Raw genomic sequence first — 24,369 nt, forward strand, 5'->3', positions numbered from 1 at the left:
TCTGAATCGTGTGTTAGGTGAGGAGATATCATAGACTCAAACTAAGCTGACTATTTTTAGAAAAAGGATTTTAGAGTTTGTGGTCTTTATAGTAAGATATCACTTAATTCTGAAATCAAACAGCAATTTTAACTACTTTTTCTGTAACTTAATTTTAGCATTCTTCACAAAATTGCAGAGGGAAAGTTTTGCATGTCTTTGTAGCAGTCGACTGAGTGACTCTAATTGATTAAGCCAGCTGATTTTCCACTAATATGAAACAACAATTTCATTTTTATCTATTTAATTTTTATTTCTTTCTGTATTGATGATGATCACTTCCTCAGCCATCATGCCATAATTGAGAGATGCACTTCTCTGATCTCCTTCTGTTTTTAATCTTGTTGCTGCTGCTTGAGCATATGATCACTTAATATTCTGCCCACAACTTACTGTATGTAACACCTGCATCGGATGTTATACTTGGACAGTTCTCATATGAACTTTCTCTGACCTAGGAGGCTATCAAGCCAGTAATGGGCTAACAACAACAAAAAGCTGTAGGTTGTAAAAATATTGGGAATATATAATTTCAAGTATAATTTTAATAATTTCAAATTAAAAATAACCAACCAAACAATATTTTCTGGAAAGTAACAGGAAACTTTTTTTTTCTTTAGTGTTCCTTCATTTTGGTCTAATTTGGTTGATTTCCCCAGAAAGTAAAATGTATATATCCATTTCTTTATCTCATACAGCTGTTTTGTTCATGCTTAAACTGTGGGATAACAAAGAAAAATGTCTTTACATTATTTGTTCCTGTATGTTCAATGAAATAACTATCTATGCAAAAGAAGTATTGACATAGTTCTTCTGTGATCTTGGATTAAAACTTCCTTCCACATTCTTGAACAGCAAAAAATCCAACTCAGTTATAGAAAATTGTACTTCAGTGATTGAAACTTGACGTTTTTAGACTGAATTTGCTGTTTAACAATGCATTTGAAATGTGAAAAGTGAACACCTTTAGCTGACTATAATATTTTTTCCTCTGCTTGTTAAGTAAGCTTAAAAACAAACAAACAAAAAAAAACACTACAAAGAATCTGATTTTAGTGTAAATATTTGTCAAAAGTATGATCCAAGGTAAAGTATCTTGTCAATGTAGTGATGTTCTTAATAAATTAAAAATAAAGTAGTAAGGAAACCTCGTCAGGTATTATGGTTTAGAGGAAATTCAGTGTGTAAATCCTCTCTTCTGCTCCATAATAATAAGTTGAGGGTCTCAAAATTGACTTTTAAAAGTGTGTAGTACTACCTGCACCAAAGTAATTTTGTTTGCTGTTTTGCATAATTCCTTCAAAATTATTAAAAGTTTATTGTAGGAAATTAGTATTTGAATTCAATAAAAATGTTTCAGAAAGTGTGCTATTGACATGATTGTTCTCAGTTACACTTTTAAGACATAATCTTATGTGCGTTATCAGGACCTTTGAAAATTATCCCTAATAATCTCCTGAAGAACAGTAAATGATGTCTTGGGTGTCTCATAACCAGTCGAAGGTTATGTATCAAGGGGAGGAAGATGCTTTATTTTATAATAAGCACATCATTCCCTTACATTATTCTCCTTTAAAGCTTGCTGCCTTTTATTTCAACTAGAAGTTTGAAGTTTCTGAACAAGAAACTTTCCAGACCACAAAAAAATCCTGAGAAGTACAGAATTCTATAACAGCAGTTGTTCTGAACTGGTATAAAAACCAAGCCAACTTTAAAACAGTCTTTGCACAGAGCTATCAAATATATAATCTTTGAGTTCCTGGTCTGAAAGTTGTGACTTGAAGGAGCTTGAACTAGTTTCATATATATTAATGGCTACTACAGACCTCAACATGGAATGTAATGGTTGGAAAACCTACCTATGGCTATGGAGCTTCTTAGGATGGGCAGAAGAAAATACCTTGATTTATATCCCAAACACTGGATGTCAGGACATGAGCTTTAGTGCCTCACTCTCATGTGTCATGAGATTTACTGTTTAACGTGAATAAAAAAAAAAAATCTTTTTTTTTTTTTTCTTATACAGGCAAATAAGAAAGTGCTAGTGGACTGCTTTGATATTTGCATCTAACTCTGCTTTTGCAGATGCCGAAACAAGTTTTCTACTAGCAACAGAAACACTAATTTTGTGCTCCATGTTGTGCACTTGATTTTGCATAATTATGTAGGGTGTTTTTCTAATTCTAGTTCCTGAGAAATTGATACTATTTAAGTCCAATTTTAAAATTTGGTAATGAGTCCTCCGACATTTAACTACTGCTGAAATGTTCTTATTACTGAATATATATTCAGAAATATACATACTGAATATACATACTGAAAATACTCTTACTACACAAAAAAAAGGTTTAGATTAAGTCTGTCCCTACTGTAAGACAGGGTAACTGGTGCTTACCTGCTGGAAAGAATAAATCCTATGGAAAAAAAAAAGGTACAGCTAGGAACTTGCTGATAATAGTGTAGTTGAAGAACAAGAAATGCATATATAGAACCTTATGATTTGAAAATATGTAAATCATTTCTGAGAATTTCCTAAGTTTAGTTTCTATCCTTTGATTTAAAAAAAAAATGTTTTTTATTTTTATTATTTTTTTTTGGTATTGACTTAGTGAGGGAGAGTCCTCTTACGTTCTTTTGTTTATTGTATCACAAAGCACCACAACATAAATTAGTGCGCTCAGGACCATGATAATGTTTAAAGTTTATAATCCTGTAATGAATTCAAAATCTGGCAATGTTTACAACATGACTGATGTGCTTATTAGTTAATACCAATCATCATTGACTCTCAGATGCTGTGCAGTTTTTCCTCAAGTATTTTCTTTTGTGTTTTTATTGTTACAGATTTTTGGTGCACTAGCATCTGAACCATTTAAAGTGAGCGATGGATTTTATGGCACTGGGGAGACCTTTTTGTTCACTTTTTCTCCAGATTTTGAGGTAAGAAGATATACCTTGGTATGGCTTAACTTTCCCCTTTCCCCCATGTGCATTATCTCCTAAAATACTGAATAAGTATAACAGTAAATAATAATAATAAAAAAAAAAATCTAGGATTTGGCACAAAAAAACAGCATACTAGCTTTTCCACAGAATCAGTAGGTGCTCAGTAAAATGGTAGTGTTTGCATAGTGAAAAGCTTCCTTAAGCTGACTCATTATCCGCAAGATTTTTCTGCTATTTAAAATTCTGCTACATTTATCTAAAAAAATCAGAAATGATGACATCATTTTAAAGGCTGTATCATCTAACCTCTGTGTGATTTCTTGGCATTTTTCATTGTGTAGAAGCCTTATTGCTCAAGGAAGAGATAGTCTAGTGTAGTGTTGTTTTAAAATAGTATAAAAAATAGACTTTGTTCTGCTTCTGTGTCTGCATTTATCTGTTCCCAGAGTTTTTGTGTGAATTTGGTAACCTTATTAAATTAGCATATACCATGTTTATTATTGTTTGATTTTCCTCAACCCAAACAAAGTTGACATATTCTAATTTGCTAGTCTGTTTTTTTTCATTAGGTTTTCAAATGGACAGGAGACAACATGTTCTTCATTAAAGGTGACATGGACTCCCTTGCTTTTGGTGGAGGAGGGTAAGTTAAAACTCATTTATCATTAGGAGGAATATTAACTGTCTATGTGTATCTTCATACTTTTGAAAAGCAAGCTTAGAATTTGACATACGAGCTTTCAATAGTTATCAAATGTGAATGATTGGTAAACTTAGAAGGTTTGTCTTCAGTGTAGTGTGACATCAAGTTACTTGCATGAGTCTTGATATATTCCAAATGGACACAAGATAGTTGCTTCTTAAGGCATGTAAATATGAAAAATAACCACAACTACAAAAGCCCTGCATTTAAATGGTACCATTCCAAGATATGCTAGTGTCTTTAGAAACTGTTCTATTCCTTTTTTTCCCCCGTGGAAGTACGTAAGCTTATAGGATATTTCCTATATTCATTATCTGTATTCTTCTCACATATAAAAGTAGTGGTATACCTTTTTCTTAATGCAAATGGAAGGGGTTGATTACTGTGGAAATCCGGTTATTTTTTTTATTGCTATTTCAGAATGCTAAAAATTAATGAGGAAAAGTCCTTTGCAGCTTTAAATTTATCAACAGAAGTACTTGTGTTGAAAAAGAGTTCTATAGTTCTTGTTCCCAAATTCTGAATTAAAAGTAAAATCAAACATTTAATATTAACCTCCTCAATCTTTCATATTAATACATTGTCTGTCTTGCAGTGGGGAGTTTGCTCTTTGGCTCGATGGTGATCTCTACCATGGAAGAAGTCATTCGTGTAAAACATTTGGGAATCATACACTTTCTAAGAGAGAAGACTTCATTATTCAAGACATAGAAATTTGGGCTTTTGAATGAGTATATAACTATTTCTACAGGGTATTGTCCCAAACCTGAAATTAATCAGTGCAGCTCAAAGTCCTTATGAGCAATATAATGAACCTGTTTACCTTTTTTTTGTAAGTTTTCAGCATGACCATCAAGTTGTTATTTTGCAGTAGCAGACTTTTTTTATGCTTTCATGTGTGTAATATACTGTCCTACTTTTTCTAAGCTGTAGACACTTTTACAAAACACTGACTGTAGACTAAAAAAAGAAATCAGTTACTTCGAACCTTGCAGCCTACAAACTTTATCATCCTTTTTACAGTTGCCTCCCATGTTTCCCACACACATCTTTCTGTAATCCTGCTAGGGGGCTGCTTCATTGAGTATAGTTTATTATTTTTGTATTCAAATTATATCTGTGAATGAAGTTGCCCTCTGTGAACCTACATAAGAAGAAAGCTGTGTGTGGGTATTTGGCAGTAGTATTACAGTGATTGGTCTGGACCAATGATGGGTAAATTTGTATGGTGCCACAAACAGACAAGATGCCTAGCATTCCTTCTTAACACATACCAGGACGCATATGATCGAGTTAAGATATTCAAAGTCAACAGTGCCACTTGTCTTGTTTTTTTGTTCATGTTTAGAAAAAAGTCAGTTAAACAATGTGTTCTAGCTGCATGCTGATTGTATTAAAGAGTGATTTGCACATGCTGTTAATGATATGCAGGTTTGGGACAATTACTGACAATATTGAGCTACATGGCAAAGATCTTTAAAATAGCAGGGTAACATAAGAATGTGATAGTTCCACAAAATTAAAAGGCTAAAGCAAGTAAAACTCAGACAACTTGTAGCTATAGTAGGGCATTAAAAGTACAAAGATTATGAAACAGATGCATCTTTCTTCAACATAGTCAGATATATACTGTTATACTGTTGTAGCCGTGTAGCACATCAACTCCAAGAATATAGCTTATTCCTGTCCAAAGAAAAAATAGTTGTGATGTTTTTTTGAGTGGGTCTATGTTGTAAATTTACAGTTAGCACCAGCTCTGATTAAGATGAGACAATGTACTATAGGTAGACAATATCGTAATTCAGTAGACTTGTGGAATATGCAAACTTACTGTCATGTGACCTCAAAAAAATGACAGGCTAGTATACAGTTCCAGTAGCTCTTGTCCACTTTTGTAGGAAAATTGATAAGCCATTGTGGCAATAACAGCTCAACAAAACTGTTTGTTTCAAAGCTTTTATTCTATGTTCTGCAAAAAAAAAAAAAAAAAAAAAAAAAAAACACAAAACAAAAAAATTGCTGTTAAGTGTGACAGTGACTGACTTTGTGCTGAAATTTCAGCTATTTCAGATAAACATTGTATATTATCTTGTAAATTAATGTTTAAAGTAGTTTTGTTATAGAAAAGTGTTGATTGACGGGTTGCTTATAGCACTTTAAATTATTCTAGAAATGGAATAAAAGCCAAGTGGGTTGGCTTAAGTATATGTAGTTGTATAATTCAAAATAATTAGATCTTTGGGAAGTTTTAAAAACTTATTTGAAGACAGCTTACTGCTATGGTAATGAGAAAGGGCAGATGGTTCATCTTATAATATGCTAATGCTCAATATGAATAGAAATACAGGGCTTTGTTTCCTGTGTCTATGTATAGCTCTCTATCCTTATTAGAACTTAGTACAATGTGTAGACTAAATGTTTACAAAATAAGGAACTGTAAATAAATTAAAATGGCTTTTCTTCCCTTTGGTCTTCCACAGCAGTATTATTGTCTTTGTGGAGTTAAGACTAATTATTGCAAAAAAAATAAATCCTGTAATGGATTTTAAGTACTCTAAGGTCACAGTGATGTATAGCAAATAAATCTAAATATATGTAAAAAATAAACTTGAGTTGGAGTTTATTTAGAAGTTGGAGTTTACTTAGAAGCACAAATGTAGGTTATTGCTGTTAGTTCAAAAACTTCACTAAATATATAGTACTCATATACTCATCCTTAACTTCTTACTCTTTTGATGTGTGATAGGTATTTAGAAAATGCCTGGAGAATTTCTATAAGAGTGTGGAAGAAGAGGGAACAAAAATAAAAGTGCAAGGGGCTTGGGACTTGTTTAATTGGAATTACGTGCCTGCTTTGAATTCCTTTCTCCTAATAACATTGAATGATAAATGGCTAGTAATAGCATACTGAAGTGTCACACAGCTTTTAGAATTTCTTTGGTCCTGCTTTGTCAAATATGTATATAATTAGCAACATACATATTTCTTTAAGAGTACTAAAAACAATTAAAATAAGAAACTGCTTAAGTCTACCTTTTTGTCCCCCCTCCCCTCCACTATACACACACCCTACCCCTCTCCAAATGAAGAACTAGAACAAGTCGGGATGTCAGTGCTTTCCATAGAAAGTAAAATGTAAAAATGAAATACCGGATTGTTTTGATTTGAAATACGTAATGCGACACCTAACCGAGGTTCGTTCTGTTCTTGAGACTTCAAACTGCATACAGTATCTACCTTTTTTCCCCTCTCTCTTCAGCTTGTGGACCATGTTTACTTCTTGAATTCTAACTGTGAATTTTAGTATAGATACTTGGCTTAACTGTGGGAGTAAATAGTAACTGTAGTAGTAATTGTGTGTGTAATAAACTTTCCTGTCAGTTATTTAACATCAAGGTAAAATTCCTCCAGGGAAGAGTATATTCACGTCAACATGGGAAAATTCCCAAATGTTAAACATTTGAGTAGAGAGGAGCAGTTGGTACTCTGGAGAGAAGAGATAATATTCAGAAGAAGCTTCTCAAGCTGAAAGAATGAGGTAACAAACCTCCTGAAGTTCTTTGAAGACAAATGTGAAACGTGGCAGGGATGGAATAGCAGACTGAGGACTGTTGAAAAGGGAGCTTTTGCAGAAAAGGACCAAGGTATGGGATGAGACTGGGACAAGTTGAAAATGTCAGCCAGGAGAAAGCCAACTACATACTGGGCTGCAGCAGAAAGAGCAATAACGGGTCGAGGGAGGTGGTTTTCCCTACTCTTATTGTTAGTGAATCTACATCCAGAGTATTGTCTCCAATTCTCGTGCACTTAGTGCAAGAGAGATTGGCAAACTGGTGTAAATCCAGAGGAGAGCATCTGAAATGAGTGGAAGACTGGAGCATGCATCCTTCAAGAAGAAGCCAGGTTTGCCTAGCCTGGAAAGGAGAAAACTAAAGGAAGTTCTAAGTGCTATTTTCAATTACATAATGGGGATTTGAAGAGAAGGTTTTCTTGGACTTCTTAGGATCTTGGAAGTGTGCAGTGAAAGGAGGAGAGGCAACAACCACAAGCTGCAGCAGGGGAAATTTTCACCTAAACAAAAGTAATTTGTTTTGTTTTGTTTTTCTCCCCACAGTGAGGACAAATAAGCACTGGAACAGGTTTCCAAAGAAGCTGTAAAATATCCTTGGAGGTTTTCAAATTTAACAGCATAAGGTCTTAAATTGCAATTACTGAGCTAAGTAATACTGTCAACACAAGTACTTCTTGTGTTCACTCTGTGCTTCTGCAAATAAGTGTGAGGTAATACTGATAGCTCTTCAGCTAAGAACCAGAGATCTTCTCTCCATGCGTGGGATGCTGCAGGCTCATCTATCATATGAAATCTTGTGTATAACATACCTGAAGGGAAGACTTTCAGAATTCTCCAACTTTGTGAATTTTGTTTTGAAAGCCCAATGGGAAGTGGTGAGAGTGAAATACACTATTGTCAGTATTTTCCAAAACAAACAAACAAAAACAAACAAAAAAAAGTGTCTTACATTATCCTTGCTGGCAAAAATCCTTTAATTCAAGTGCTTAGTCTTTATCTGAATCACATATTGCAAATAAACCCTACATTAGATTTTAAAAGCCATTATGAAGAACTCTTTAAAGAATTACTGTTACTCTGAAGGATTATACAAAAGCACAGCAACCCCTTAATATCTAAAATACCTTTGAATCTTGGAAAAAGGCACATAGTAATGGGAATCAAGAACAGTATAGTAAACAGTACAATAATAATATTTGTGTAAATACTAAATTAAAGGAGCAGAAACTAATTTGAGTTGATGTATAAACGACAATGGTTATACTCAATAATGTGACCATATGAAGAATCCACAAAGAGTAATGCTGCATGTCTGTTAATGAAAGTCCATGAGTTTTGTTAATCAAAGAGCAGTTATAAGTTAACTTCTGTATGATACATATGAAAGATTGTATAGGTAAGATCAAGAGCACTATCATTTTACCTTCTGCTTTTGATTCAAGAGGAATTTTTAGCAATATATTTCCTTTACGTCTTTCCTGGCAAGATTTGCTTCTGTTACTGTCAAGAGCTGAGCTTTGAAATATGCTGAAGGGCATATGAGCTACATTTTGAAAGAGTTTGGTGCTCGGAAACTGAGTCTCTGTCGCTCAGCATGCTACTCTTGGATTTATTCATTAACTAACTTGATGTTTTGCTGAAATACCTGGATTATTACTACATCATCTTTCAGGTCTAAATCCTGTTTGTGTTAGATTATACAAATGAAGTAATTAAACTACAAAAGACCATGATTTCTCACATGTGGCTTGTACTTACATCCTACTGCACACCTATGTATACTTAGATTAGGTTTAATCTGTTTATGCAGGAGTTAGCATATCTGCATAAAATCCTGTGTTTGAAGAGGAGTAAAAACACTTGCTACTTAATATTTGAACTTAAATTTTATTTATTTTAAATCTCAAATCTTAAATCTCTCTTATGTTCTTCCTTTGTAAATGAGCACACTTCATGGGGTGATTGGTTATTGCCATGGCAATGGGGAACTCAAGGGTGTAATCTTCTCTTCTCTCACCATGAGAATGCATGCTACTGCAATATGAAATAGAGCTGCACTGTGGTACCTGGAACATGCATATATATGTGTGTGTATGTGTGTTATATATAAGACCAGCTGATTGAATGGTGTACACTTATTCTTACTGTAGTAGGATCAAAGTGGTTTTGAAGTTGACGACTTAGGCCCTATTGGCTGTCCCACTGCAGTGTCACATCTGTTTAAGCTCTGCTTTCCACTGTCATGCTTATGGCAAGGCTTGCAGTTCTTGTTGAGTCCATTTTGCAATGGTTGTGCTGCTAGTAGTACACATGCTTTTGAACACTAAACTTTCAGTGTGCCCTGTGGTGGCAGGGCACACAACATCTAACTTAGATGTTGATATGGTGCAATGTATGCATAGCAGCTCAGTAGCTGTGGCAACAGAGCTTGCCAACATTTGTTCTGTGGTCAATGACAACTAAACATCTCACCACAAATGTTATTTTCAGCTACAGCTAACCTAATTTTATTTCAGTAGCCTTGCCTTACTTTAAAAGTGAGCTGTAATAGTGAACTCTGGCTGTTGAGAAATTTTTTAAAGAAGGAATTACTGCATTGGAGGAGGAAGCTAACTTGAAATAGATGGGATATGCATCCAGTGAATGATCCATGCACTTAAAACAACTGCAGCAACTGCTGTAAGAAAAAACAGAGGTGTGAAAGTGAAATTTCTGTTTAAATTGAATCTGTATTAGAATACATGGAAGCTACGTTCAGAAGATGGAAAATGTACCTGAGAGTTTCTACAGAAGAGGAGGTGAAGTTTTTTGATTCCAAGGAAGGAACTTTGCTTTCTTAGCATACTGCACAACATTTTCAACAGCAAAACAAGCCTCAAACAGGAAAAGGGAGGAGATGTACCTATCAGGAAATGTTCTTTATCAGAAATAATCAAGGGTGATTAAAGTCTTTAGGAAAATAATGTGCAACTGTAAGCTACTATAACAGTAGCTGTGTTGTTTACTCTATCTGAAAGGCTGATTGTTTTGTAAACATACAGTGTTGCTTAGCCCCTTTGAAAAACTATTTTAAGCAAGTCAGAAATAGGAAATCAGGTCTTAAAATCTACAAAGACTGCTTTAATCAAGCTGTCTCTGACTTTCGTCTTGCTATCTGGAGTTTAAGTAGAATATTTAAATTCAGCAAAGGTCATGCTAGTTTCACAGGAAAGGAACAGAGTTAAAATGGAGAATTTATGGAGTACTTTACATTTTATTCATTTATTTATTATGGAGTACTAAACACTTTATTCACTGTTTTTTAATGAATTTGGATTTATTTTCTTCATCTGCTTTGCACAGAAACTTGCCACATCTTTACTTCATGTAAAAGATCTTTTAATGAAACATATAATCTGTATGAAACACTTCTATATATCATAAACTATATCAATACTTACACTTTTTGTGCAAGAGATATTAAATACTTTGTTTTAGCAGGCTTGCATGTTGCCTCCTATTTAAAGGTAAATGGAAGAACAGCATAAGACAAATCATTAGTCATTACATGTGTTATTTTTTTTATCCAATTGGAAATAAATATTTTGAGTGGAAAAATTAAAGTGAAGGTCTTTCTTGTTGCAAAAAGCTGTTAACATCACCTTTGGGATGACTGTGAACGTGGGAAGCTTAAGAAGTTACTTGCTGTGAGCTCTAGTTTTATGCTGGATGGTAGTGATTGTGTTGTTACAAAGTTGATCTAAGAATACAAAGGTGAGAGTTTTGAAGAGGGCTTTTGAGCTTGAAGACTAGGTTTTTTTTTTTTTTTCTTCATGCAAATTGTTTTAATGTTACTGTTCTCAACAAATCTTGTTTTTATCCCATATGATAAGTAGAAATGCACATATTTGATGCTATAATATGCAAGAAGATACCAACTAAATGAAATGCTGAGGTTCAAGAAAAAATGTAGAATGCCACTGGTCTTTTCTGTTGCTGAAGATGTATGAAAATAGAGGAGTTCAATTCTCTGCTACATTCCACAAAGATGACAGGAAGGTTCCCCATCTCCCTCCTTGGTCAATGCAAATTACAGATCAGCTGAGAAGCTTTTTCCTGCAGCTTAGTCAGTCCTTGCTTTTCCTGCCTCCACTAGTTTATGTATTATATGAAACTGTTAAAATATGAGCTTGTCCATTATGATTTCTGGCCATAGAGGAGCCTGTAGAGAAGTCAAACAATTTATAATCTGTTGCTCTCATGTTTAGGTGGGTAAAACTTTCGAATCTCATTGCCAACATACATGGAGACATGTTTAAGTTTCAGACATTAAGACTGGATCGTGAGCAACTGTTACCTTCAGGATAAACACTTAATGTGCTGTAATTAACTTTGATGAAGAAGGCTGGATTTGAGAATGCCAGCACTTAGTCCAAGTCAGGTGTCTGCCCACCCTTCATTGTACAGGACAAGAGCAGTAAAAGGTCAGAGATGTGCATCTGGTTGTGATCCAGTCAACCTAGCCTCTTTTTTCAGTTGGAATAGCAAGGCAGAGGTGGCTGCTGTGTGAATGAAAATTGTTGGCAACAATTGCCTTCTTTAAAGTAACAATTGCTTTGTTAGAAGCAGCATTCATCAAGTGGAAGGTACAGTAGAGGAGATACTCCAACTTCCTCATCCCTATCAAACAGGGAGAGGTGAAAAAAATAACTTTGCAGTTTCTACAGACTGTCTTTTATGTATGCTGGATGGCTTAAAATAAAAGCTATATTTTCTGTTTGCTATTTAAGCAGTACACCTGGTTGTATTCCAGCTGTTTTCCTGAACATGAAGTTGCAGATGGCTTAGACTTCATAGCAAAGCACAAGTTCTTACTGTGTGCTGTAAACATGCATGATATTGAAATTCACCTTTTGGTGGAATACCGTGTTTGAGTGTTTCAGTACAGAAATACATTGTTCCTACTGTCTAAGGACACCGAATGAAAAATGTATATAATTCCTATAATTCCTCATATAATGGTGAAGTATTCTTGGCCTTTAAATCAGCCATGAAGATAACACCAAAAAAAGTATCTGTGTGAACCTAATCTCTGCTGTGTTGTCCAATAATAGGATGAGAGTTCTTGTGAGCAGAAATATGATATAATTCACCTAACATTTCACAGAATTGCAGGATGCTTTAGGTTGGAAGGGTCCTCTGGAGATTGTCTGGTCCAACCCCCTGCTCAAACAGGACCACCCAGAGCAGGGTGCCCAGGACCACATCCAGGTGGGTTTTAGAGATCTCCAAAGTGGGAGACTACAGCCTCTCTGAGTAGCCTGTTCTGCCTTTAGGGTGTGTTCTTTGTACAGATATTTAGTATGCTGTTTAATTTCCATATACTTTGAAATCTTGTTCTGGTGTTTTGGACAGAGAAACCTTCACTTCCTTCAGTACCTGTGAACAGGACAAGGTACTTGTATTTCAAAACAACTTAGTGATTTTATTTACTTCCAAGAAAAGGAACAAATGTATTTTTTTCTAGTGTGTGGGAGAAAGAACCAAAAAAAAATAATTGTTTATTTACAACTCATATATTCCTTTGACAAGCAACTTAGGCAGCTGTAAGTCATTATATAAAGATGTAAAGAATCAGGGAAGAATATTCAAGTAAACATTCTGATACATAAATATCACATTTAGAGGTCAGTTTTACAGATCTATTAAAGTAGTCTGAGAGATCTCAAGAAAACACTAATGTTAAATAAGTGCTATTGAATCCAAGTGGTAATACAATTTTTTCTTCCTTAGATTCACAACATATAACTGTGCCCAAAATACTGTTTTCCATCAACTTACAAAAGACACATAATAACCACTTCTTGTATCACTTGCTTATAAAAGATATAATTTATATATTCATTGGAGGATCAAACTGGAGTACCTGTACTCTTGTGATATGGTAGCAGTACTTCTTTTATCACAGAGGCAAGGTGTTCACACACCCTTTTCTTCTGTAAGAAGATTTTTTTCTTTCACTTTGAAAGAATCTTATGAGGGGAAGCAACATTGTTTTTTCATTATGCAAATTACTTGCCCAGGCATCTTGATCTGAATGTTACATGTTACTTTCCCCTATATTTATAAGAAAGATGCATAGATCTTCAGATGATGTATTGCACAATGTTGCATAAGAGATTTTTCTCTGTGGCTATTTATTCAAAACTTCTTGTGTATTATATTCTCTTTGGTGTTTTCTGTTCATCAGCCATAACTCTAAAAATGAAACAATAAATTATATAAATACATTAAATAAAAAAAAAATCATAAAAGACTTTTATCTTAGTTTCTGTGATATGTATGAGAAAATTATCAGTAGTTGCCACAAGATAAAACTGCAATAGTATTTGTTTATACTGTTTATAACAAACAAACTTGGCATCCTTGATTGTGTTTAAATAAACCCTTTTTGCATGCATTTGAATGATTAGTTAGGAAATATGCACACAAGATCGTTTTCACAGATCAAAAACTTGGCCTGAGTTTAGATCATCATTCAGCTTCTGCTCTGGCATGGTTTGTATTTGTGATATCACAGTTTAAATAGTCAAGAGGATCCTGAATGTAAGGATAAGTGAAAATTTGAAATTATTTGTAGCTGTTTGTATTATTATGATTTTCTATGTTCAATATATTTTTGCTTATTGTTCAATATATTTTTTTCTTTAATTATCTTTTGGTATAGTCATTAACTGAAGTGTCCTGCAAGCCCTCCTGGTACAGAGAAAAATCCATTTGGATGCTTGAGTTATCATGCACTAGTTATAAAGCTTCTATTTAGAAAAATGCTCAATGTCTTTTCTTGTCCAGGGGGTGGAAAAATATTGTATTCCAAATGTGCAAAAACTAACAGCAAGGACAAACAGAGGTTTTCCAAGGCAAGTTGCCCTTGTCCTCCTAGCATGCCTATTTTAATAATGTAATTATGACATTGTCATCCCTTCCTTGCCATAACATTTCTCCTTCAAAGTCTACCAGTCCATGTTTCCTGGCTCTCATGAGAATCCCAACAACCTTATCTGAAATACGAACGTATCTCTCAAAGAGCTCCCCAAAAGTGACTTGGATCTTGCCGTCACGCCGTGGTTTAGCCATTGACTCAATGATGAAGCACAAGTCCCTGATCTCCCGGTGAATGTGGGCCTCAGCTCTCTTGGCCCTTTCAGCAGTTTTGGTTCCTTCCTTTGGACGGCCATACCCTTCGTCTCCTTTGTGCAGGCGTGTGGACATGGCCAGGTCGTGGTCAAATTCTTCGCTGAAGGGATTCAGCTTCTGTGATGTGATGTGCTGGTCTGCCCATTCCTGCCACCTGTCCTTCAGGCTATTAACGGGGCTGTATTTCCTGTGAGCCTTAGTGCTTCTTTCCTCACTGAGCTTGCTTGCGCTGGAAGAAACAAAAACACTATTTGAGTTTTGCATTTCATCATTTAATTACAGTCCTGGTACTAGTCTTAATACTAACATGTACTGTGTTTTTCCAGACCAGATGCTAACCACCAGGTGGCATGTTTTCACCAGTTCTAAACTAGTACTTTGAGGGTTTTTAGTCCACATTTCAGATGGCATTCAAAAACAAATTCACTGACAACAGCTTGATTTCATCTATGCTACCACCTTCTAGCTTAGTTTTGAACCCATTTTGGCTGAATTCTGTAGGGATATGAGACAGTATGCTGCTGATTGCCTGCACCTTCATTCAGTCACATAGCTCCCCATTTTTGTCTGCACTGCAGAGCCTGAAATCTGCCTGACTTAATGTTACAGGTGACAGTAACTGCAAGTGTACAGACTGGGGCCTCACCTATTTTTGACTGAAGCACAGAGGGCAGTGTCTGGAAAAATCTGTTCCTTCTAATAGGTGTTGAATTCAGAAAAAAATAAAAAATAATAAAATAATAAAAAAAGACAAAAGTACAGTAGCTCTGCCTATACATATTTTATCTATGATTCTGAACAATTTTTGAAGTACAAAATTCATGTTCCTTTAGGCAGGTGTATGAGGCTAGAAGAAACTTAAGGCTACTGAAATTTGTGTCAAGGTCAAAGGATGAAGAGATCTTAACAGATCTCGTGCATGTTCATGTTTGTAGCAGCATTTTATTACTGGATGGCTGCAGGCAGACAGATTCTTGATGCTCTTTCCTCTAGTGACCAATTTCACATGTTGCGGGGGAGTTATAGATAGTCTGAGCTAGTCTTTGTGCTGTCCACATCCTGTCACTGCATCTGTATAGAGCTTGCCTAGGGAGTATGTTGTGCTGTGGCTATGCTGAAGTAATTTGTTTTCTAATACTTTTAGTCCCCAGAAGGCTGCTCTGAAACCACCCCAGTAATATCTGCTGAATATTAACAGGAACAGTCAGAACAAAACTACAGTTAGCAAAACAGTACAGAAGACTACAAACCTGCTGCCTGCTGCCCATTGCTTTGTTTCCTACTAAGCTTGTTGAAAGGAGAAGACAACCAAGTGAGATGGCGTGCTCTAAAGGCTTTGTTGTTCTTGTGTGTTGTTTTTTTTTTTTTTTCTTGATTTTTTTTTTTTTTTTAATTAAACTGTCTAACAAGTACTCTCATCTTTTCTTTCTGAAGCCTATATTTCTTTTATAGCTGAATACTATTATCCTTATCACCTTTTCAGTGGTTGAGGAAAACATCGTATCTATCCTTTTGCTTTTATGATGCCCTAAGTGGATTTGGAAGTTCCATATTGTTAACTACCTTTTTTTAAATGCATCTTCCAGTTCTGATTCCCAAAGTGCAATTTTCCTTATTGTTTAGCTTGTTGATGAGCTAACACAGAAAGCTGTCATAGACCTAGAATCCTTTTTTGCCATGTCTGTACAGTGCCTAATACAATGGATTGTGAATCCAAAATGAGGATTGTGAGCTTAACCCAATGTAACAAGTCTGTTACCTGTAAGAGTCAAAGAAGTTTACCTGCTAACCAAAGTGATAACCAAATTGCATTCTGAACTTGTATGACAGTGTTGCCCATGCCCTGTGTTCCCTACTGTCCTGTCTCTAGGGAAAATGCATGAATCCTTTCGTAATGTTTTGAATTTCATCTCTCTGCTGTGCCCCTTTGGCTCCTAAACAGAAATGAAATAGTATTTCTAGGCCTGTAGAAGTTAACATTCACTCTACTAAGGAAGCAGCCTGAGTGCAGTAAATGTTGCAGCTGGAGGTCACGAAGGTGCTGATGTGAGGGAAAAAATGCTGGCACTGATCCTTTTTTTTTCCTGGGACATAGTGAGGAAAATAAGAGATGTGCTTTAAAAAGTCCATATACTTATGGACTTTTTGAAGAAGATTAAGCCAAACTGGAAAGTTCATAAAAACAGCAGGCTAAAATAATGTATTTTGAGGCTATAAAAAATAAATACATAATAATGGGTAGTTTAAAAAAATAAAATAAATCCAGTCCTGATAATAGCACTATAAATGTAGAAAAAGATTCCTGACAGAAATCTGTGGAAGAGATGTCTGTAAGTAATAGAGAGGGTGTTATTTCTATCATTTGCACCTCAGTAAATATGGCTAATCTATTTTTCCCTAGGTAGCAGCCCTAAAACGAGACATATGGAGAAAACATATGTAAGGTTTAAAGGAAAGATAGCTGCTTTGCCTCTACTATCAATTTTTTAGTGAGCAATTTATTTTAATTGGCATCATTTTCAGGTAAAATGGTGCTCTTTTCCTAATGTGTGAAATCTGTGTTTTGACAGTTCGTTTTTCTGCTAATTTCTGTCAAAGGACAGTGCATGCAGTCCCTCCCAAAATTAGGGACCAGAGACTTTCAACCTCTGGGTTATTGGAGAACTTTTTCAGATTGACTTAACCATTTGTTCCTTGTGGGTGATGGCTGGTCAGTTATACAGCAAAGCATTGTTTAGTAACCAGTCTGAGTAGTTAAAATAGCTACCTGTGTTCAGGTATCTGTGCTGGAATTTACTGTGTGGTTGACGTAGTCCTGGTTTTAATGGTGGCCATGGTAACTGCTTGCTGGCAGTGGGGTACAAAACCTGACTAGTTAGTGGGACTGGCAGAGTCTGTCATTCGCTGTCTGCAGAATGACCAGGAAGCCAGTTTTGATGTTCTCATTTGTGCTGGTTCCAGTTTCTGGTTTCTGAAATGGTGGTTAGGATACAGTATCGAGCGTATAGGCCCTGGCCCTCTGATTCCTGCTGTCCTGCTGGTCTTTCCCACACGGGCTAAGCGAGCGGGTGACACGCCTGCCTTCTCGTCTCAAACAGCCTCGTGCTCATCTCACACGCATGCAAAGCAGAGCAGAAGATGGCAGAGACTCAGACCCCACCACACCGTGGCCTTGACATGAAGGCCTTGGCACCAGCCTCTTCCCAGGGCTCTGCTCTGTGAGGGGAGCTCTGCCAGACCCTGCCCCAGCCAAATTTAGGCCCCGGCTGCCATCCCTGTCCCAGAGAAGCCTTAGCACACCCTGGTCCCAGAGGCAGTGCTTTCCTTCATCACGAATTTAAAGTTAGATGTGAAGTTTTGTGCTGGAACAGTTCAGGCTCAGCCGCACGTTCATGCCTGCTGGAACATTACAGAGAACTGGAGCAAATAACGTGCTATGTCTCTAACAGCTGCCTACAGCTTCCCCTCTCGCAGTTGGACATGTGGACCTTCTCATCTGTTCCTGAGAAGGGAGCGATGAGTGGGTTTGGCAACTATCTTCTGGCAAGTCTGGCAACAGCACAACTCTTTGTAGCCATCTTCTGAAAAGTTTGTTCTGCTGGAGGGGTCTGGGAAAGCAAACTGGGGAATTCCTACCAGCTTCTGCTATTCCTCTGCAGTTCTGGGAGGTTTCCCCAGGACTGCCTGTCTGTGGCTGAACCTTACTTGTTTACTACCTGGACTCTAAATTTAATATGCAGCTGCTGTAGTGTAGTAATCTTCAAGCACAATCCTCTTACTGAAAGAAGCCTTACTCAAAACCATCTGATACTATAATTTTGCTACTTAATTCTCTCTCTTTTTTTTTAGAACCTGTAATAACTACATCAGTAAGTAATATTTTTTTCTCCTTCTTTTCTGTTCACACCAGTTACAGGCATAAGAAAGTCTGTATGTCTGAAAGTTCCACAACAGACTCCGTGAGCATACTTAGAGAGAGAGAGAGTGTGTGTGTGTACCCACAGAGAGGCGCTGAATTTGAAAAATGAATTGATGATTCAAATGTTCTTTTTGTCAAATGACTTATAACATGGTTTAGAAATGATTTATAGCATGATTCAAATCACTCTTTCAGAAGTGAGGCAGGCTAATATCTCAGGAACTGGGACCCTAAACAGAGAAGTTCCATCCTTTGACTTAATGAATTCCAAATCCATAAGGAAAGCTTCCAAAGAGAATCAGTGCACCCAGATTTTGTTAAGATGTACCTAGAAGTGATTTCCTCAATACCTGTTTTTGGACATTCTGCGTAAATCACTCCCAAGATTATTCACAATTTTTGCAAAGCAAAATAATGAATAAATATGTTGAAATATTATTTGCTCAGGTGTGTTGCTTTAGACTTAGTATTTGCTGAAATCATCATATCATTCAGGTTATAAAAGACCTCTAAGATCATCTGAATAGCTGTGGGTTCCTGAGGAACAAAAAGATGTTAATCTGAAATGTGGACTAAAATATTGAGAGGTAAGTAGTGATTTAGATGAACCAATAAACCTAGTGTCAAAATTAAATGGAATAACATTTCCCAAATATAACTTCCTATGTCTCTTATGCATATAGTACTTGAGATGCAAGACTGTAGTCAGAAGTTACTGACTAACCACTTAAGCATAGAGAGTTATGTGAAAGGTTTTCTGGATTTTATTATTATTATAATTGTTTTGCTTTTTCTTTAGGAATAATTATTTCTCTTTGACCATTTCCTATGTTTGTTTGTTTTTTCCTGATCTCATTTCACTTATTTGTTGTGGAAGCTTGTTCCCGTTTCAGGGTCTGCTGACCATTTGTGATACTGTAACAAAGGTGTTTTACTTACAAAGATGGCACAGGTCGTTTAATCCTCACAGCCGTCACCTCTCGGTCACTGTCCTCTGGCTCAAGTCTGTCCTCTGCTTCCCCATAGCCACTGTCCTCTGCATCCATGCTGTCATCGTGGCTGTTAAGCAGCAGTTCTTCCTTAGTCCCCACTTTGTCCTCTTGTTCCATCTGCTTCCAGCCCTTGGTCAGCTCTGATACCGTGTTTGAACACTTTCTCCTTATTGTGGGTGATAATTTGGCGCTAAGAATTTTGTCAATAGCATTTGATTCTTCTTTGAGCTTGATCATCTCTGAGCTGCCATTGTTGTTCTCGTATCTGTCACTGAGGAGGCTAACATCACCTCCTCGTTCATAGGCTTTGCTTACAACTGTCTTGGTCACCTCTTTGCTTCTAATGTTGAACTTTTTGAGGGCTTCATCCGATACCCTGGATTTTTTTTCAGCATCTCTTATTGTAGTTGATTCATTTACTGAGGATTTTTCATTGTCTTTTCCTTGGTCCCTCTTGGTGGATGGAATTGGCCATTTTTCAAAGGGTCTTTCTTGCACTGGCTGAGTTGATGAGTCCACTGCACTGGGGACCCACCCGCTGGGTTCTTGAGCTTGCTTTACGTTGTGATCAGTTGCCCACTGCTGCCAACCTCGCGCCAAGCTGAAGACTAGGGTGGCTGTTCGGATCTTGTGGACAGCCCTTTTTGCAGGAGTTGTGCTCGCCTTCTTTTCGAGAGCCATGCTGCTGTCTGCTGCCATGCTGGTGCTTTGCCCTCTTATGTTAAGCACCTCCTCAATGAGCTTCCTTAAGCGAGTAATGTCCAGCAAAGAGAGCTGCAGAGATTTAAATAGATGTGGGAGCAGTTTGTGCCCATGGAAAATATGTGAAACACTTTGCACAAAGATAGAGTATCCTCACTATTACGGAGTTCTTTTTTTAAAACGTGGGATTGCATTTCATCACAGCAGATGAATGATGCGTGATGTAAACAGGATGACACAGACCTGTACTGGGAATAGTGAGAAATTCACAGCACTCTTCCCAGGGACTGCTCAATCCCCAATTTGTTGGCAAGTGCAGAATTTGGGTTAAAGATATTGAACAGAGTGTCTGAAATGGCTAAATGTTAGGTGCTGTCAGTTGTTGACAGAGCAGAGACTACTCATCATCACAGGCAAAACTTGCCCCTAGTTACGGAGTGTAAAGCCAGAAGCAGATTATGAATGAGAAATGTTTAGATGTATTTTGTAAAAATATGCTAGGTGATGTCATTTTATTGCTCACATATCCAAGAATATCCAGGTATGTTAATTTTTAAAAGGTATTTATGTGCTCTATTCCAAGTTATTCCCCAGTTATGTCTGTTTACAGTGTACCTTTAGGGGGTTTTAGGAACAATATTGCATTTGGTGTCAGTGCTAAGAATGAGTGAATCACTATCTCTAGTCTGAAGATAAATATAGTAAGTCTGACTTGATTGGATGGATGAATGGTCTCCTAATTTTTATTTAGGATTTTGAAAAAAAAAAAAAAGTTAAGTGTGACCATTTCTGACTGCTTTTTCAAGGAAGTTATCTATATAAACTAGTGTTTAGTTGTATGTTATTTACACCATAATTATGTTCAACATTTACAGTATATAAAAAAATAGTTTTCTAGGAAAAATCATAATTTCCTCATTCCAGAGGACTTCCTGGAGAGTGGTTATATTTGAATTTATATTTTTTTTTGGTGGGTTTTATCAGTTGTTACATAATAACAAACAGACGTTTTCTGAGTTACAGTCCTATAGTGTCTTATTTCTTAGTATATTGTTTCCTAAACAGGAAAGGAAACTGGCATTGCTTTTTCCATCTATCATACCTCACAGCTTAGCAGATGACTTGCCATACTCGCCATGTGGCAGTCAGGCAAACTGAACTTCAGGGTATTCTGTTGGCTTCATTGGTGTTATACCAGAGATAAATATGGACTCTTACTACTCTGCCTTTTATGATTCTCTCTATTAAAGGCTGGGCTTTTTCAAGTAGGTTTGATTATATCTAGCTCTTGTTTAATAACAAAGCTTTATCATACCTTTGACTTCTAGGCAGAATTCCTCATTAATCTGTGGGGTCATTTCCTCTTCAAAACTGATGACATAACGTAGGTTAGTGTTGCTATTTGATATTTAATCACACTTTTATTTTAGAAAGAAATGTATGACCTCAGCATACTGTACAATCGTGGCTATTACCAGCTTCATCGTAACTCTGAAATGCCATTATGAAGTGTACTGGTGTAACCTGATTAAGAAGCATGTGTTACTGAACGTTTATTTTGGTACTGCTTAAAGGCTAATCAGGAATGGGAGCTTCTTGTGTTTAAAAGTACGCATGTGCAGTCATGTATGCAGGATGGTGCATGTTCTGTAACAGCTAAGAAAGATGGAGATGAAAGAAGATAATAATGCTTGTGCAACATAGGAGTGCGATACCAGCTCATTATATCATTTCTTATGATTTCTTGAGGATAGGGGAGGCCAAGACTTTAGGAATGAATTGTTATTAAATTGCAATCTGAATTGTTCCGATATATTTTTTTTAATTATTATTTGGCATGATCAAACTGATTTTTAATGCCTGTTCCAAAGTTCTTGCAACTTCAGTCATATTTCCTAAATGTACTGTCTGATCCTTGTTTAGAAAAATAAGTGAAAATTGCAGGGAAGTATGAAGGAGAACCTGTTAGCGAGCACACTGTTTGATGGATAGCTATTGCTATTTGTTTTATGTGATTTTTCCAGTTAATTTTGTACTATTCCAATTTTGCATATGAGATAAAAAACAAAAAACCTGACCAACATAGCATCTGCTGCTCTTGTTCATCCTTCAAAGGTGGCTGCTTTGCAAAAAAAAAAAAAAAGAACTTAGATCTTCTTAACAAAATTTGTCAAATCAAAATTGTGTGAACCTTGTTAAAAGGTTCTGCTAGGTTTACTACTGCAATTCCTGTTGAGGTTCTTGGATATTTTTATTCTCCTCCCATCTTTGCAAGTGGCTGTATTGAAATTTGTGGTCTCAAGAAAGAATTATACTCCTTCTGAAGGCTTGGAAATTACAGCCCATTTCAAAGAATTTCTTAATAAAGATATATATATATATTTTTTTTTTCCTGATGGGCTTGACTTTAATGTATTAATCATTGTCCCACAGACTTAAGGCTTACAGAGTTTAGATAAATGGCAACAAAAAGTCACATTAAATTAAATTGAATACCAAAATTATAGTTCTAAAGTACTATTAAATCCATGTTGCATGACAATATGTTAAACAAATGTTTAGTTTAAACTGGTCACTATTTTAAGCTGAAGTTGTAATACCATAGGTGTGTTCAAAGTTCCAGTGAAACTTTAATGTAATTATTCCAAGACAGCTGAATTTATTATGCTTAATTTTAGGGTGTACAATCATGTCTTGAAAATGTTGAATGATGCCTTATTTTACATTGTGATGTTGCCAGTGAGAAGTCTGTCATGAGAAAAGTATAAATAATGTTTGAGTCATCCAGTCAGATTCATACATTGTCCATTGCTTAGTTAATTTATGTTTTGCTCCAGTAAGATATTTTTATTTTTATTTTTATTTTTTTAATTTTTATTCTTAGTGGCCAAAGCTAGTGTCTAATCTCTCTATTGGCACTTCTGAAAGCCAATAGCCAACTATTGTCTGGGATCACATTTCCTATATGACTTAAATATCTCACAGGATGTGCTCCAATGGATTTTCCAAGAATTCTGCTTGAATTCAGTCTTGAGGGATAATTTATTGTAGGAGGTATATGGGAGTAATAGCATCTGGAGCAGATAAATAGATGAGTAGACATGATGTAGATGGAAGCTGTGAACTCCTTTTTTCCTTAGCCCTGACTGCATGCAGTTCTAGGATGCAATCTCTTTGACGTCTTGAGGCAAGTCTGTTGTTCCTATAACTTTGTTGCTCCTTTTGGATTGCTGCATTACACATAATACTTCTGATTTCCTGAATCTACAGTCATAAAAGACCATCTAAGAGGTTGCCACTGTTAACATTTAAAGTTGTTTATGGGTTGTTTTGTTTGTTTGTTTTCCCTAGATGAAATATTCTCTGTAGTTTCACTGTTTTTAAAAACAATTTTATTTTCTGTCCCATTATGTGGAATATTAACAGTCACTGAGGGGGACTGGTTCGTCTTCCTTTCTCCCTTCTCCTTTCCTTTCCATGCTTAATTTTAAAAGTAGGATTTATCCTTCATTCTTTTACCTTGTCAGACATTGTATGTAAGTTATTCAGTGTTTTTGATGCCTTAAAACAAGGAATTTCATTTTCATCCAGTTGTAAGCTTATAAAAGATGCTGTTTTTCTCCTCAGAGTTAGTGATGAATAATGAGAACAATCTGTGTTTCATGGTTAAATATAACCAGCTGCCATTATCAATAAGGAATCTCAAGACTGAGTTTTCTTTTCATCATGACACTGTTAGAGTATGTTGTGTCAGAGCACTATACATTGCCAGTGATCACAGAAAGCCTTGGTGTAATGGGTTAGAGTTCTGGTTTTCCTTATTTTTAGAGTTCACGTCAAACATATCACTTCTAGCCATAGTAATGAGCAACTCTGCCTCATTCAGTGTGCAGTCTTGTGTATAGTGCAGGTGTCCACTCTTAGAAATGGACCACTCCTGTGCCTTTGGACTGGATCCTCTCTTTCTGTTAACAGAAAACAGTCTACACATTCATTGGTGCATTTTTTATTTTTTTTATGTTTTCATCCTTTTATGTTTGCATTTAACCACAATCTTTTTTTTTTTTTTTTTTTTTTTTTTTAATTAAAAAAACAAACAAACAAACAAAAAAGCCTGTTGTACTGAGTCAGCTCCTCTGTAATTAACAGGGAATCTTGAATCTGCATTTGATTATGTGTAATTTCAGAATTCAGCTATATGAGAGATCAGGGTTTATCCATGACCTATGATGACAGCTCTACTTTGTGAAAAAAAATACACCCAACAAACTTCCAAGAAAACCCTGTTTAGAACCAGATCTGAAAGAATCTTCATTATGGC

General features: G+C 36.0%; 2 protein-coding genes across 9 annotated transcripts in view; one reads left to right on the forward strand and one right to left on the reverse strand.

Annotated features, from left to right (window-relative positions):
• Positions 1 to 6,295, forward strand: part of OXR1 (oxidation resistance 1) — a 268,713-nt gene extending 262,418 nt beyond the window's left edge. For all 8 annotated transcript variants that reach the window (XM_084509713.1, XM_084509712.1, XM_084509714.1 and 5 more), the window contains 3 exons: positions 2,884 to 2,979; positions 3,555 to 3,628; positions 4,284 to 6,295. In XM_084509713.1, the coding sequence (XP_084365839.1) occupies positions 2,884 to 2,979; positions 3,555 to 3,628; positions 4,284 to 4,419 (306 nt within the window). In that variant the 3' untranslated portion in view covers positions 4,420 to 6,295. The remainder of the gene's footprint in view (positions 1 to 2,883; positions 2,980 to 3,554; positions 3,629 to 4,283) is intronic.
• Positions 6,296 to 11,051: 4,756 nt separating this feature from the next.
• Positions 11,052 to 20,045, reverse strand: ABRA (actin binding Rho activating protein; the record flags this gene model as incomplete). The annotated part of the gene is made up of 2 exons (XM_084509720.1): positions 11,052 to 14,664; positions 19,294 to 20,045. 2 exons carry the CDS (start codon positions 20,043 to 20,045, stop codon positions 14,187 to 14,189), a joined length of 1,230 nt encoding a protein of 409 aa, XP_084365846.1. The 3' UTR covers positions 11,052 to 14,186.
• Positions 20,046 to 24,369: the final 4,324 nt, after the last annotated feature.

This window comes from Aythya ferina (assembly GCF_964211825.1).
Source record: "Aythya ferina genome assembly, chromosome: 2".
NCBI classification, from domain to species: domain Eukaryota; kingdom Metazoa; phylum Chordata; class Aves; order Anseriformes; family Anatidae; genus Aythya; species Aythya ferina.